Below are 13,263 nucleotides of genomic sequence, written 5' to 3' on the forward strand. Positions count from 1 at the left end.
ATTGTCTTATTAGAAGGATGCTCTCGAAGGCTCCATTCTTTGACATAAAACTATATTCAGCCTTCCCTTATTCTTCCCCAGTTTTCTATTCATATATAGGGTTACAGAGCAGCCATTTTCCCTCATGGTGTCGGGTTTGTCCAATAACCTTTCCCACTGTTGCCTTGAAAAGTGGACTTACCTTTTCTCTCTCCATAGTAACTGACCTCTTCATATGTTTCGCTTCTAATTCAGATTTTCTGGGACAGAGGAAACCTGATTTGTACGTAGTGTTCCTGGTAGTGTAGCGGTAATGGAGTGATACTGCTCTGGATTGTGGTGTGACCAACATCAAAGTATCTCATCTGTTACTACTGTATCTTGACTCAATCACTGGAATATTTACTGTATGTAAATACATACATACTATATGTATGAATCTTTTGTGGGGGCAAGGGCAAAACCTGGAGAAAGTTGGAGGGAAGGAAGGTAGTGAAGGAGCTGATTCCTGATAATTTGCCTGGTATTAATGAGTCAATGATATTGGCAAGACGTCCGTGCTGTTGGTGCTCTGTCATTCAGAGAATTAATTTCTTTCAAATCGTGGATGAGCTGGAGACTCAATTTGTTGAAGTTAATTGCATCATAACATAAAGCCATGAAAGAGACTGTCATTTCTCAGTAAACATGACAGTCTCACATCCATTACCTGGAGATAAATGACCTGGCCACACATGTAGGCCTCTTTTGTCCCATTACTGTCCTCTGTCCCGAGTTTCTCTTCATCTGTTTGCTCTCCCTGTGTGATTTGAGAGAGCCATTGGCATTCTGTGCAGGTCAGTGTCCTATCCTTTGTGGGAAGTGGCACTTCTGTCCTTTTACTGGTAAGTGAAAAGCCAGTCTCCTGACCTTGTCACGGTTCTCAAGCTCTAGCAGCTGCTTATGGAAATCTGTACTGTCTGCAGAACATGCAGTAGATTGCTCACTGTGCTAACTTGTGTGACCATGGTAGTTAATACAGAAATCCACAAAACACCAAGTTCAGAATTTGGTTGTCTTAAAGACTTTCTCTCTGGAACTGGTCTTGTTTAGTTATAGGGCTGCCTCACTTGCCCTGCTGATGGAGATTTAAAATGCAGAGCTAAAGATACTGGAGAACTGTTTGAGAACCAGGTTCACGAAGTTCAGTGTCTAGGTTTTGTGCAAAATCTGTTTTCCTTTGTGAAGTAAGTGTACCATACCAGCCACCTTGTCAGATGGTCTGATGGCTCAAAAAAAGGGACCAAGTAAGTTAGCATCCATATAGATAATTAAATCATTTGATATTTAATATTTCTTTGGGGTTAGTGTCTTTGAACCAAGGGACACTTAATCAGGAAGTTTCTGAGATTCTGATTTATGGCAGTACTTACTGGGAAGAGTTAGAGCCATTGTGCCAACACTGTGCACCTGGGGCTGAAAATTGCCCTCCGTCATCTGATATTTATCAGAGTGAGCAAACGGCCTCTGGCTGCCCGGGGGGAAAGTTAATGCTGAAAAATCTTGTTAAAGAAGAGTTGGGGCTGTCTGAGACCAGAGATTCAGAAGGAAATGAATGTGAAAAACATAGCTGATGGTTATGTGCTGTAGCTCCAGAGACTGGGATGTGTATAGGCGATGAAAGCTTGGCCACAGTCCTTGAGGGTCTGGAACAGTTGATGGCTATTCCAGTTTCTATTGCTTCAGTGAGACTTTTCTTTTAACCCTTGAGGTGTGTGGATTGCTACTGTAAACAGTTACCTTACAGTGATCTGCATTTGCTGACTCAAGAAGAATGCAGTTATGAAAGATTGTTCCTTCTGAGCACACTGCCATCTGAGTGCTGTTCTCCAGTCTAGGAGAGACTGAAAGATGAGAACTTCCATTATGGAAAACATGGAAATGCAACAACCCCCCCGCTATGTTCATTGTATGCAGAGGAGCAACAGCAGTGTAGGTGGGATGGTCCTGTGTCCAATGTCACACAGCTGGCTGACAGCTCAGTTGATGTGTATGTGACAATCAGGCTATTAGCCTGCTGTAGTGAGTAGGAGTGTAAATTGCCTCATTAATCTGTATATAAATGTTGGCCATTAAATGGCTTCTGGAACAAATACCCAGTAATTTGTTCATATAAATGCTTTTAAAGTTATTTCAGTTCAAATATTGCTAATAAGGTGGAGAACTTGCTATTTAAAACACCTGCACTACCTGTGCAGTGCATGTAGTAGAATATCAGAGTCAGAAAAATGACTACACGCTTTTTGAGAGAGAGGACTTGCTTCCTATACAGGCCTCCTTTGAAGATATTATTCATGATGCATTTTTGACTTCCAGTTTTAAAGTTTGTTTCCTCTGTGTGTGTGTGTGTTTGTGTGTGTGTGTGCATTGGTACAGTATTTCTACCCTGCATTGAGAAATAAAATACTGCAAGGTAGGGAATAATTGATTTCCTCACTAGTCATGAATGCCTTTATAATTTCTTAAATGGCATAAGTACAGGAAGAGAAGAATATATAATAACAGTAAATGACAATAAAGTTTTAATTTTATTTCCCATTTTAGAGATTGTTCTTGTGTTCGGCGACCTCAGTTTACACATAATAGGAAAATTAATAGGAAATCTTCCATTTTTTCTTTTTGTCTAGAACTGTGTTATGTGAAGGAGAAGGGTGGATTTGGAAATGAAATTTCTTCTTAAGAATCTGACTTTTCCTGTCAAAGCAAGTTCATTATATGAATACAATTTTCTGTTCTTTCGAAAGACAGTTCCTTTATTGGTTACGTCAGTAATAATTACCTGGAAATAGAACTTTAGACCTCATTTAGGATTCAGAAAGTGATGGATTGCTTTTTATTTCTGTCATGCTCCTCATGAATATTCTTCAGTTATAGTCTCCAGCTAAAACAGTTTTAGGAAAGGTGCAGGCATGGGTTTTTTTTCCCACAGGAAGTCCATGGAAGCCCCTTTATGCCTTGTGGGTTTGCTTTCATAGCACTGAGAACCCCAGCCCTGAGAAAGCACCTGACTGCTCTAAGCAAATAGCATATGTAGAACTTAATAAAGGATGTATCCAGTGCTGTTATGGAACAGTCCACAGGTCTGAAATAATAAACTGTTATATTGCTTGATAGCTGAGTTTTACTTACATGGTGAAAGCATAAAAAACTTTAACAATAAGATCATGTAGTAGGTGGTATATATGTTTCTGAACATGATGCAGTTAAAAGGTTTAGGAAAACAATCAAATGAAAAGTACTGTAAGTCAATAAATATAGAATTTGTTAGAAAAATCTAATTACTTCCTATAAAATATGCATTGTTATAGCTACCATTGACTTGTTAAAAGCAATTGTAAATTCATTTTGTGAAATGAGATAATTTAGTGCCTGAACAGAATGTACGGAGCTGCAATACTGAGCAACAGTTGTTCAGGTTTTTTTAATCAAAACCCATTTTTCACTAATTGGAAAAAAGGTCATAAAGTCTTGCCTTCCATTTTTTTGTTCTTTAGCTTTAAAATTTTCTGAGAAAAAACAAAATAACTTTATTTATATGTAGTTTTGCTTTAAACAAAGAGAATGTACAGTGACATGGATGTTAAGGAATACATGTAAATAATATTGTTATATTAAAATACTTTTAGTTTTTCCATGGAAAAGTAAATATTTTTTGGTAATCATTGTGAAAATTTGTTGCTGGAACTCCAGTTTTACCAAAAAAAGCCAAGTTTTGAAGCTGACAGTTAGGTGTCCAAATCTCTTAGCAGTGCACAGAAACTACACGGTATGCTGGGACAGACAGAAAGAATTAAGTTAGTGGGATCTATAAAATCCTTGTAGGGAGCAGAAGGATGAAGGTGTATGTGTGTTACAGCTGTTCTAAAAACTGGTTTTAGAGTTTTGTGTGTTGAACAACTTATTTTTAGGGAATTCTCAAATATGAATGCTTTTTTGAGAATTTGGTTTTAGCAAAAGCATCATTCTCTTTGCTGTGGACCTCATGAAACCAGCGTGAGGGAGTTTCTTTCTGTCTGTGGTGTAGAAGGGCACCAGGTACCTCTTGCACTTTGATTGTCAATTTACTGAAACCACTTGTGAATCCAGAGTTGCAATTTCCAAAAGTTCTGCACAGTCTCACACAACTGACTGAGGGCTGGTGTGGCTGAATAGCACAATTACTTTATCAGCCAGTGCTTTTAAACTGCCCAAGCTGTTAACAGTGGATTTTAATGCTTGCTGAAGTGCTGACTTCACTCCTTTGTTTCAGTTCCTCCAACTCTTCTTCCATATTGCCCTAATGTCTTTTTTTTTTTTCCTCCCCTCTCTTTGAAGCTTATTCTCAACCAGTGGATAACCATATCACTCCATCTGCCTACTTGGGCCAGTCCATGCCCCCAACATCACCAGGGCGGTATTCACCAGTTCCCAAGGGAATGCTTGGAGATGATGAGATTACCAGGTAATGAATAACCAAAGCTAAGTGTCAAACTGGTTAACAAGGGAAGCTCCTGTAAGATGTGTTTGTGGGCAAAATACTAGTGAATACTATAGTTTGTTTCAAGAAGTAGATGTTAGTTTTAACACTTTTAAACATTGTTCTAAAAAGAAAACTGGATATATTTATATGGAGATATATATATATATGTATATATACACACACACACACATACATGATTTATCAGTCCAGGAATAGTGTTAAAATCAGAAAGTCCTGCCAATGCTGCATTAGTTGACAGAGGTTTTTAGGATGGTAATATGAGCAGACCAGAGATTATTTCTTAATTTAAAGCCAGGGATGTTTGGGTCTTCCCTGCCCCCACAGACAAGGGTTTGTTTTGATGGATTCTAAATCCAGAAAGGCTGGAGAGCTCTTAATCCTTTCCCTTTAAGAGACCCTTCATTCCATCACTGATTCAGTAGATTGCATTAATCTTTTGTTCATCATTGCTGATAAAGGGAAGCTCTTGTAATTTTGTTGCCCTTCTGTTCTGCAAGTATAGGGATGTTGTACTGCATTTTCAGTATGTTGTTGCTGAATTCTGTGCCACACCATCATCTCATGTGGATGTCACTCAGTTTCTGAGGCAGGGTCTACCCAGGATTGAAACCTAAGTGGCCTAATAAATTGGAGAATGGAGTTTAGTGTAGTGGAAGGTAGGATATGTCTTTGTACTTATTTTTAACTTAGGGTTAGGTAGACACATAAGCCAAACTGATTCTGTCCTGCTGATAGCATTATGGTTTTATTGCTTTCCTTTAAAATTACTGCAAAAGACTGGTTTTAGATTTCTTCTGAAATGCAAGGGCTATTCAGAGAATGTTTAGGTGATTTTCTTTAAATCACCTTCTCAACTTCTGCTCTCTCCCTTCCAAAAAGAAGTTTATACATTTTGAGTGTTATTTTAAAAGACACTGTATCTTTATGTTCTCTAACTTTTTAATAAAGTATTGCTATGATCCAGAACAATATATATCTAGATATTCAAAATGTAATTTATTTGTAATATAATGGTACTCTGAAAAAATGAATATAATAGTTGATTGGGATGAAATTTAAGAATTTGACACTAAGTTGATTTAATAGCTAGTGCAAAAATTGAGTGATTTTTAAAGATCAGACTAGATGATATTTTTTTTGTTTTGGAAAAATGCACCTTCTTTGTTTATCCTGTAAATTAATAATTAATGTCTCCAAATGCTTAAGGTCCATTAATTGTTCTTTAGTGCTCTCTAGTGATTTTTCAAATGCAGCACACAGTTGCTCTGCTTTATTAGAAATGTCTGTTTGTGAGACCATTTATGGTTTTCTTGCATTGGATCAAGTAGCAGATTAGTAGACTTTTGGAAGGAACCTTTCTGCATTAGAAGTTGACTGGCCTTCTCTTGATCAATATTTCTTCTGTCCTCATTCAATTCAGGATGGGATCCTATAAAAAGAGTGCAACAATTTAGTTTAGGTTTAACTTTTTTAATTGCAGTTGCTTTAAATAAATCGAAAATTTGAGAGTGCCACAAATTCTGATCTTTTTTTAAAATGGTTAATGCATACTTCTTGAATTGTTTTTTCTATATTTACTGCTTGACAAACTGGAATGAAAATAAAGCAATAAGAGTGTATTTTTCATTAAGTTGTTTTCAATAGAATTTGTGATTTAGGTTTCAGAAAGGGAAAATAGTATTTTGCTGAACAATATGGAAAAGTGTTAAATAATGATATTTAGTGCTGAATAGGATTGTAACATAATGGGAATTTAGCATACATTCATACTTAGAGATTTGTTCAGTTCACCTAACAACAGGGAGGGATTTTGTGTCGCATCTAGAAGTTTTCCTAGTTGTTTATATTACTTTTACTCCTGTCTAGTGACCAAGATTTCCTATTTCTTTCTTTCATTCAGGGAGCCTAGAAAAGTTGTGCTGCATCGAGGATCAACAGGTCTTGGTTTCAACATTGTTGGAGGAGAAGATGGAGAAGGAATTTTCATCTCCTTCATCCTTGCAGGAGGGCCAGCTGACCTGAGTGGAGAGCTTAGGAAAGGAGATCGGATAATTTCTGTAGGATTCCTTGCTTCTTTTATTTAAACAGCAACAAAAGTACTCCCCTCCCTGGATGCTAATGCCAGTTAATGATATGGAAAGAATATTTTTAACTGAACTAAATTTGAGACAATGGAACAGATGCCATTATACTTTTAAAGTATCTTTGAGGACTTTAGTCAGCCTCAGTTTCTCATCTATAACCTGATTAAAATAGCACTGTGTCAGAGACATTCAGTGAACACATCTGGTAGCTGAGGAGTGTGTGTGTCTAAATTGAAAGAATATAGGCTTCAGAAATAAGCTTTCTAATGAGATGGAGACACTTGGCAGCAGTGTCTAAAACTGTGCTTTACTTCCTGGAGTAATTGTTAAACTTCCTGTTAGTCTTAAAAAGATTCATTTCATACCTATCTAAGAGCTTTTTCTATATTAGTATTGAAGGTCATAAAGATTTGGTTTCTTTGTGAAATTACTTAATCTATTATTTCTTTGGGCATTTACATTGTAGTTTGGAAGTTACTGAAGAGGAATTTTGTCCTCGTAACTACTGTTACTAAAATGCTGATATTAAAACACATCTTTAGTTTAGTTTGAACTTTGAAAAATGCTTTTGGTCTAAAATGAGACACACATGTTTCTGCTTCAGTTTTTTTCTGATGCTATTTTTAAATCTTAATTTTTTTTCCGCAGGTCTGTGTTCTGTGGTGATAAACACCAACATTAATTTTGATAAAGAGCTTTTTTGTATTACTTGTAGGTGAATGGTGTAGATCTCAAAGCAGCAACCCATGAACAGGCAGCAGCAGCCCTGAAGAATGCAGGCCAGGCAGTGACTATTGTGGCTCAGTACCGTCCAGAAGGTAAGGGCTGCCTTGTACATTCAAGTTCCCTTATTCAATTTGCAATTCAGAGAAAGAAAATCTGCAATGTCCTCCCACCTAACCCCTCTTCTGAGGAGAGAAGAAACAAATAATGTGATAGATGATGTCACATACGTGTTAGCATAATTGCAAGTGACCAGAATAGAAATATCTTCAAGTGTTGGTGCTGTGGCTTGATACATTTCTTGCTTTCATCATTTCAGAATTTCAGTTTCTTCAGTAAATGTTACCACTGTCATAACATGAAAATTAATCCAGTAATCCAGAATTTAGTAGAAATACCACATTGTTCTTTTGTATTTCCAATTGTCTTTGCCCTTTAATATAGTGATTTTATATGCCTTAGTGGTAGGAGGATAGAAGACTAATTCCTTCTTTGTTAGGTTGATTCAGATGACATAAGGAGACTGTGAGGTTTTCATTTCTCTTTTTCATACTGAGCTCACGTTTCTGTTTATCCAACGATTTCTTCTGGTCCAGATGAGATTGCAGCTGATGCTGATTAGCCATCCTTGTGTGTTCTGCATAACAGCACTTCATCAATACACACAAGTTCATCATTGCTGTTTCTCAAATGTCTTCATAAAGATGGAGAGCATCAGTTATAACTGCTTGTATTGCAGATGTATTTTATTTGTATTTATAAATCCAGCAGGATTTTGTACAAATGCGGACAGCTAGGACAGATCAAGGGGATTCTAGACATCCATCAGGGTTCATTATAGCTGAATAAAGAGATTCAGTATGATAGGAGCATTTGGAAGACACTTGGGACCAGCTGACTTCACTCCCTGTAATCGTATATGACAGTTTGTGTGTTCATAGATGTGGTGGGGAATGCTAACTTATGTTTTTACATCCTACTACATTTCCTATTTCCCGATCAGAAATTTCCCAGTTGTCTTTCTCCTCAAGTCTTTGGGAAAAGTGGATTTCTGCAAGCAGTTCTCTCATTGGAATGCTTGAGTTAGGCTGTAGAAAAATGAATCACTGGAAAAGTCTCATGCAAAGAGTTGAATTTTCCATATCTGTCTCTTCATGTCCATGGTTTATCAAACACTAGTTACTGGACTTGGGGTAGGCTAACATGTCTGAATAAAATTGATTTTTTTTTTTTTTTAATCTGGTCTCAAATTATGTAACTGCTGACTTATTTTCCCTTAAATCTCCAAAATGTTCCTTGGTTATAGAATTGGGTGAAAACAGATGTAATCACATTCCTGAAAATATCCTTCTTGGCATTCATTTAGTTTCCAGCAGTGCTCAGTGGATTTGAGAGAAGCCTTACGGAATTTTTCTACTGCGCTGAATCAAATTTCAACAACTTACCAGCACTCTTCGGGATAGCTAAAAGCCAAACTGGGAATGTGAATGTTCTCCTGTTTACAGAAGTGGCTCATGCACCACTTGTGTAGCACCACAGCTGCACTCAACTGACTTACACTTTCTCTTTGTAGATTCCAGGCTTTATCTTGCAACATACCCAGGAGCTACTGTTGTAATCTTGTTACCTACTGGGTTGTACTGGTACATCCTTCTGTGGCACATACATGCATGTGGATGTGGATACAAAGTCTACCTACTTGCAGAGATCAGTGGGTTTGGACCTGTTGGGGCTGGAATCTGCAGAGGAGGGTAGGACAAGAGCAGGAGTTTGTGAAATGGGAATTATCCTGCAGAAGTGTGGTCGGAAAGTCAGGATGCTGTTCTCATTTACCTCTCGATTTGGAAGCTTTTCCTTAGTCTCTCCCCTTACTCTCCCCACTTGTACTACAAATTTGTATCTCATCGAAGACATCATTCATGAATTAAAGGGGATTTTGGCTTTACCTTGAATTCCTTTGGAAACTAAATTCCTCTGAAAACTAAAAACCTGCAGCAGTTTCAAAATAAGTGATGTTGCTTCAGTACGCCAAAGTGTTTTGATAACCCATTTTAACTTGTAGAGGTTTCCTATCCATTTCATTTTCCTGTTGTTCCCTGGCTCTGAGAGACCTCAGTGCCACACTGCTGTGTCACTGGGTTTTCTGCAGAGGTAGGATGGCAAGGAAGAATTGTCATGTTAGTGTGGAAGAAGGAGAGGAAACACTAGGCAGTTTGTCTCCTGGGAGTGGGGATTCAGAGGTGGTCAGAATTATGATCATGTTACATAGCAGGGATACGAGAACATGAGAGTCTTGGTGCTTGAAGGGAATGTAGTGAGGAGAGGAGCAGCAAGGAGGAAGTATAGGACTGTGCAGAGGTGTACAGCTCTTGGAGGGCTCTCCATTTCACATTGGCATCCACTGTGATGTTCATTCATATTAAAAGGTCATCTGAGGTATTCTTATGTGTTTTCAGTATGACATAACAATAATGTTACCTCAAAATTGAGAAATTCTGGAAGGTTAGATTTTGCCATTCCAGAAAGATATGAGGTGCCAGTAGATTGCCTTAACTGTTTTATAGCTTCAATGCATTAAGAGTTTAAAATTAAGAAAACAGATAAAGAAATATATTAAAAATATAAAAAAAAATTCTACTGACATTTGATAGAAAATAATTGAGTGGATTAAATTTTTTTAATAGTTATATTCTGCTAGACCAGAACTGGGCTGTATTAAGTGTATGTATAATGTTTACTGCAATTACATATGAATTAACTGCTCTTGGAGGGCCTTGAAAAAGCAAGCAAGCAAAGTCTATTGGCATCAGCAGTCATTCCTTGGTCACCTCACCTTTCCCCCTAAACGGCAACATTCAGATAAGTCTGTCATGGCAGAAAAGGGTAGCAGCCCTTTCTGTTTTCCAAGGATCTACCTGACATACAAAAATAAGAAAAACTGTAATTTTAAGTAGTACAGTTGTCTTTTGTTCTGTGAGTTATCAGTTGCCTGATTTAGAGTTTATATTCTACATTGGTCTTCTCTTTGTAATTCAGCTGAGCAAGTCCATCTCTATATAGGCAATTCTTGTCTGAAAGGGTGGTAAGATGTTTAAGTGATTAGCTTTCTGTTCTTAGGTGATTGGGTAGATCAGTGTAAGATTAGGATAAGGTGGAGCCAAAACATCAAGACAAGATTTCAAGGTATTTTTTGTAAAATGTCTGCTTCTGAACCTACAGTGTTGATATAGGTAGTTAACACAAATTCTTGCAGTTTTATTAATGGAAATAAGGATTCGCCAGTGCAAAACATTCTACTGACAGTAGATAAATACAGTCCTTCTCTCTTTTCCTTAAAACAAATGAGTAAATAAAAAAAGGAGGGAACAAAAAAACCTTTTGTTAGAGCTCTCCAGTCAATGGCCAGCGTGTGGCTAATTTTTCTGTTTGTGATGCTGCAGCTATGGACTGTTTTCTAGTGGAACTTCTGGGAAATGGTAGCATTTTCATATGCATAAGCTGAAATTGTTTTCTGAACATTTGTCTTGAAATATATTGTAAATCTTCTGTCTGTAAAAGCCCAGCTGGGGTAGCACAAAGCCAATAATGTTTGCGCAAAACTTAGTTTTCAGTAATTGTTTTTTATCAAAGCCGAGCTTCCCTTGCTTTCTAGCTGAGAACATGGATTGTATTAAACAAAGGTACTTCAAAAGATAAGTGCATCCTGATTTCATAAAATAAAATTTAAAAAAAACCAAACTTAAAAATAAGTTTGCTCTGTTTTCAGGTACATGGCTCTGGTTTTCCAGATTTCTGTTCTTGCTTGTTTTGTACCTGGTTCTACTCATTTGCAAGTAATCTAGATTAGTCAATTAAAGTATCTTCAAAACTTGACCCATTAAGATTAGAAAAAGGGATCTGCTATATATAGCCGTGGTAGACACTATAAGGCGGCTTACACATTTTAATCCTTTAAAACCTCACTCCTGCTCTTTAATATACTGAATAAAATTGTTGGTGAATGCGTGGTAAGCCTTCAGCAACATTTCTAGTGTATTTACCTCAACAGTGACAAGCTGGACCTAGTCTCCTGAGTTTTGGAGGGTCTGTGAGAAGTGTGCTTAGCTAAACACAAATGCAATTTTTCTAATCTGTTTTGAAATTCCTTGACCCAGTCTTTCAAGTGATTAATGAGGTACAAGCTCATTACACATTGGAGTGCATGAAAGCCACCAGTGCTTGTGGAATGCATTGTGGTCTGTTCCAGGTAATGTTACTATAAAATGACAAGCATTGAAACAAAATAATATCTCCTCAAACATGATTTATGGTGTTTTATTGTGGTCCATGCATTTTAAAAGAAAAACAAATGGAAGGTAAATACAGGATCGGTGTGATGGTGGCCATCCTGACTACCAGACTCCATTTCTCTGATTGGAAGCGCCATGAAAAAGAAAATTGAGTATTCTGAGAGTTGAGAAAAGACTATAAATCAGTATTATATAAAATTGTCAGCACAAGAGTCCTACTTTGACAGATCCAATGGGTCCTGCTAAAGGGGGGCTTTCCATAGACAGATGGGAAGAGGGAAGCAAGGGGCATACTTTTTTAATTAAAGTGAACTTTTTCAGCTCTACGTGGGTTCAATATATGTAAGAATCTCTGCTTCTCAGTGCTGTGCTGCCATCTGTTCCCTATACTCACATCCATGCTTCCTTGAGTTGCTGTTCCTTCTGTGCTGTTTGCTGGGTTTTCCATCCCTTGGGTAGCCTTCTGTTCCTTTGCCCCATTTGCTGGAATGTGTGTTCCAGACCAGATGCATTTTCACTGTGGCCTTGTTTTTCTTCTCTCCTGCCTGTACAGACAATTCACCACTTTTCTGTGTGTTCTTGTTGCCCACTAGACAGGCAGTCCAGGACAGTTTCACTGCTCAGAGCCTTTCTCTGAAGTTTTCTGTTCAAATAAATATTGACTTTGAAAACGTTACAGTTTTCTAGGTGAAATCACTTTAGCACTTTGGGAGCAGAGTAATCTTCCAGGACTTCCTAATCTTCCACCCCTCCTCTTTGTTTCTTGCGTGGAATACGTGCAGACATGAACTAGGCAGATTTAGTCTAGTTTTGCACCATCTGCTTATCCAGTGTAATTTTGAAGTTTAAACTTGAGCTCAGATGTATTCATCCTATGTTCTTAACAACTGATTATGTGTAAATCCGCGTAGGCTTTGGGTTTTTCTTTGGTGATTGTGGAATACTGTTGGACAAATGCTATGAATTGAAGCAGCAGGTGCTTGTTCTTCCTCAAGATCTATGTTATGGTAGCAGGTACTATTCCCTCTCTGCCTCTAAACTTACTGGAGAAAATTCTAGCCAAGAAAAGATGCTCTTATTCTAATGTTCATATTTTACTGTGTTTCATGTTGGTCTTGTTGCCTGTTACCCTTTATTTGATGTATATCAGCAGCAGCTTTCCTAAAATTCAGAGCATTACAAGAGATCCTGAGTTAAGTCCCATTCACTGATATTGTATATACATGGGGTTTCAGATCCTGATCAAATTCTTACCTGGAAGGAACGAGGGGTTGGATTGTGTGGTTTTCTTTGGGTTTTTAATTTCTTTTGGGGTGAGTGTCTGTGTTTCTTGTGCCACCATAATTCTCATTAAAATACTGTTTCAGAATCTCAGTCTTTTGGTGTCTGTGGAAATTGGAAGCATATTTTTAGATTGAGTTCCTATGACCAACCTATTCCATTTGGCTTAAAATCAGTTTTACTTTTTCATTTAAATAGCTTATGTCCTTTCTGTTTGGTTACCCTGATCACACTACACCTGAAATCAATCATATTCTGTCTCAACCAAGCTCTTAATTTCCTGTTAACCAAGAAAGAAGAGTGTCCTTTTCTTCTTATTCACTGTGCCTGTTCTAGCTCCAAATTTCTGGAACATTTGAGTGGCAAAATAAAACTTTTTTTAAAAAGT

General features: G+C 37.5%; 1 protein-coding gene across 25 annotated transcripts in view; it reads left to right on the plus strand.

Annotated features, from left to right (window-relative positions):
- Positions 1-13,263, plus strand: part of DLG1 (discs large MAGUK scaffold protein 1) — a 138,722-nt gene that overhangs the window by 95,460 nt on the left and 29,999 nt on the right. For all 25 annotated transcript variants that reach the window (XM_051781318.1, XM_051781320.1, XM_051781324.1 and 22 more), the window contains 3 exons: positions 4,333-4,459; positions 6,399-6,555; positions 7,298-7,400. In XM_051781318.1, coding sequence (XP_051637278.1) covers positions 4,333-4,459; positions 6,399-6,555; positions 7,298-7,400 — 387 coding nt within the window. The remainder of the gene's footprint in view (positions 1-4,332; positions 4,460-6,398; positions 6,556-7,297; positions 7,401-13,263) is intronic.

The sequence above is a fragment of the Manacus candei genome, unplaced genomic scaffold (assembly GCF_025592945.1).
Source record: "Manacus candei isolate 608988 ecotype Guabito, Panama unplaced genomic scaffold, ASM2559294v1 h1tg000015l, whole genome shotgun sequence".
NCBI lineage: Eukaryota > Metazoa > Chordata > Aves > Passeriformes > Pipridae > Manacus > Manacus candei.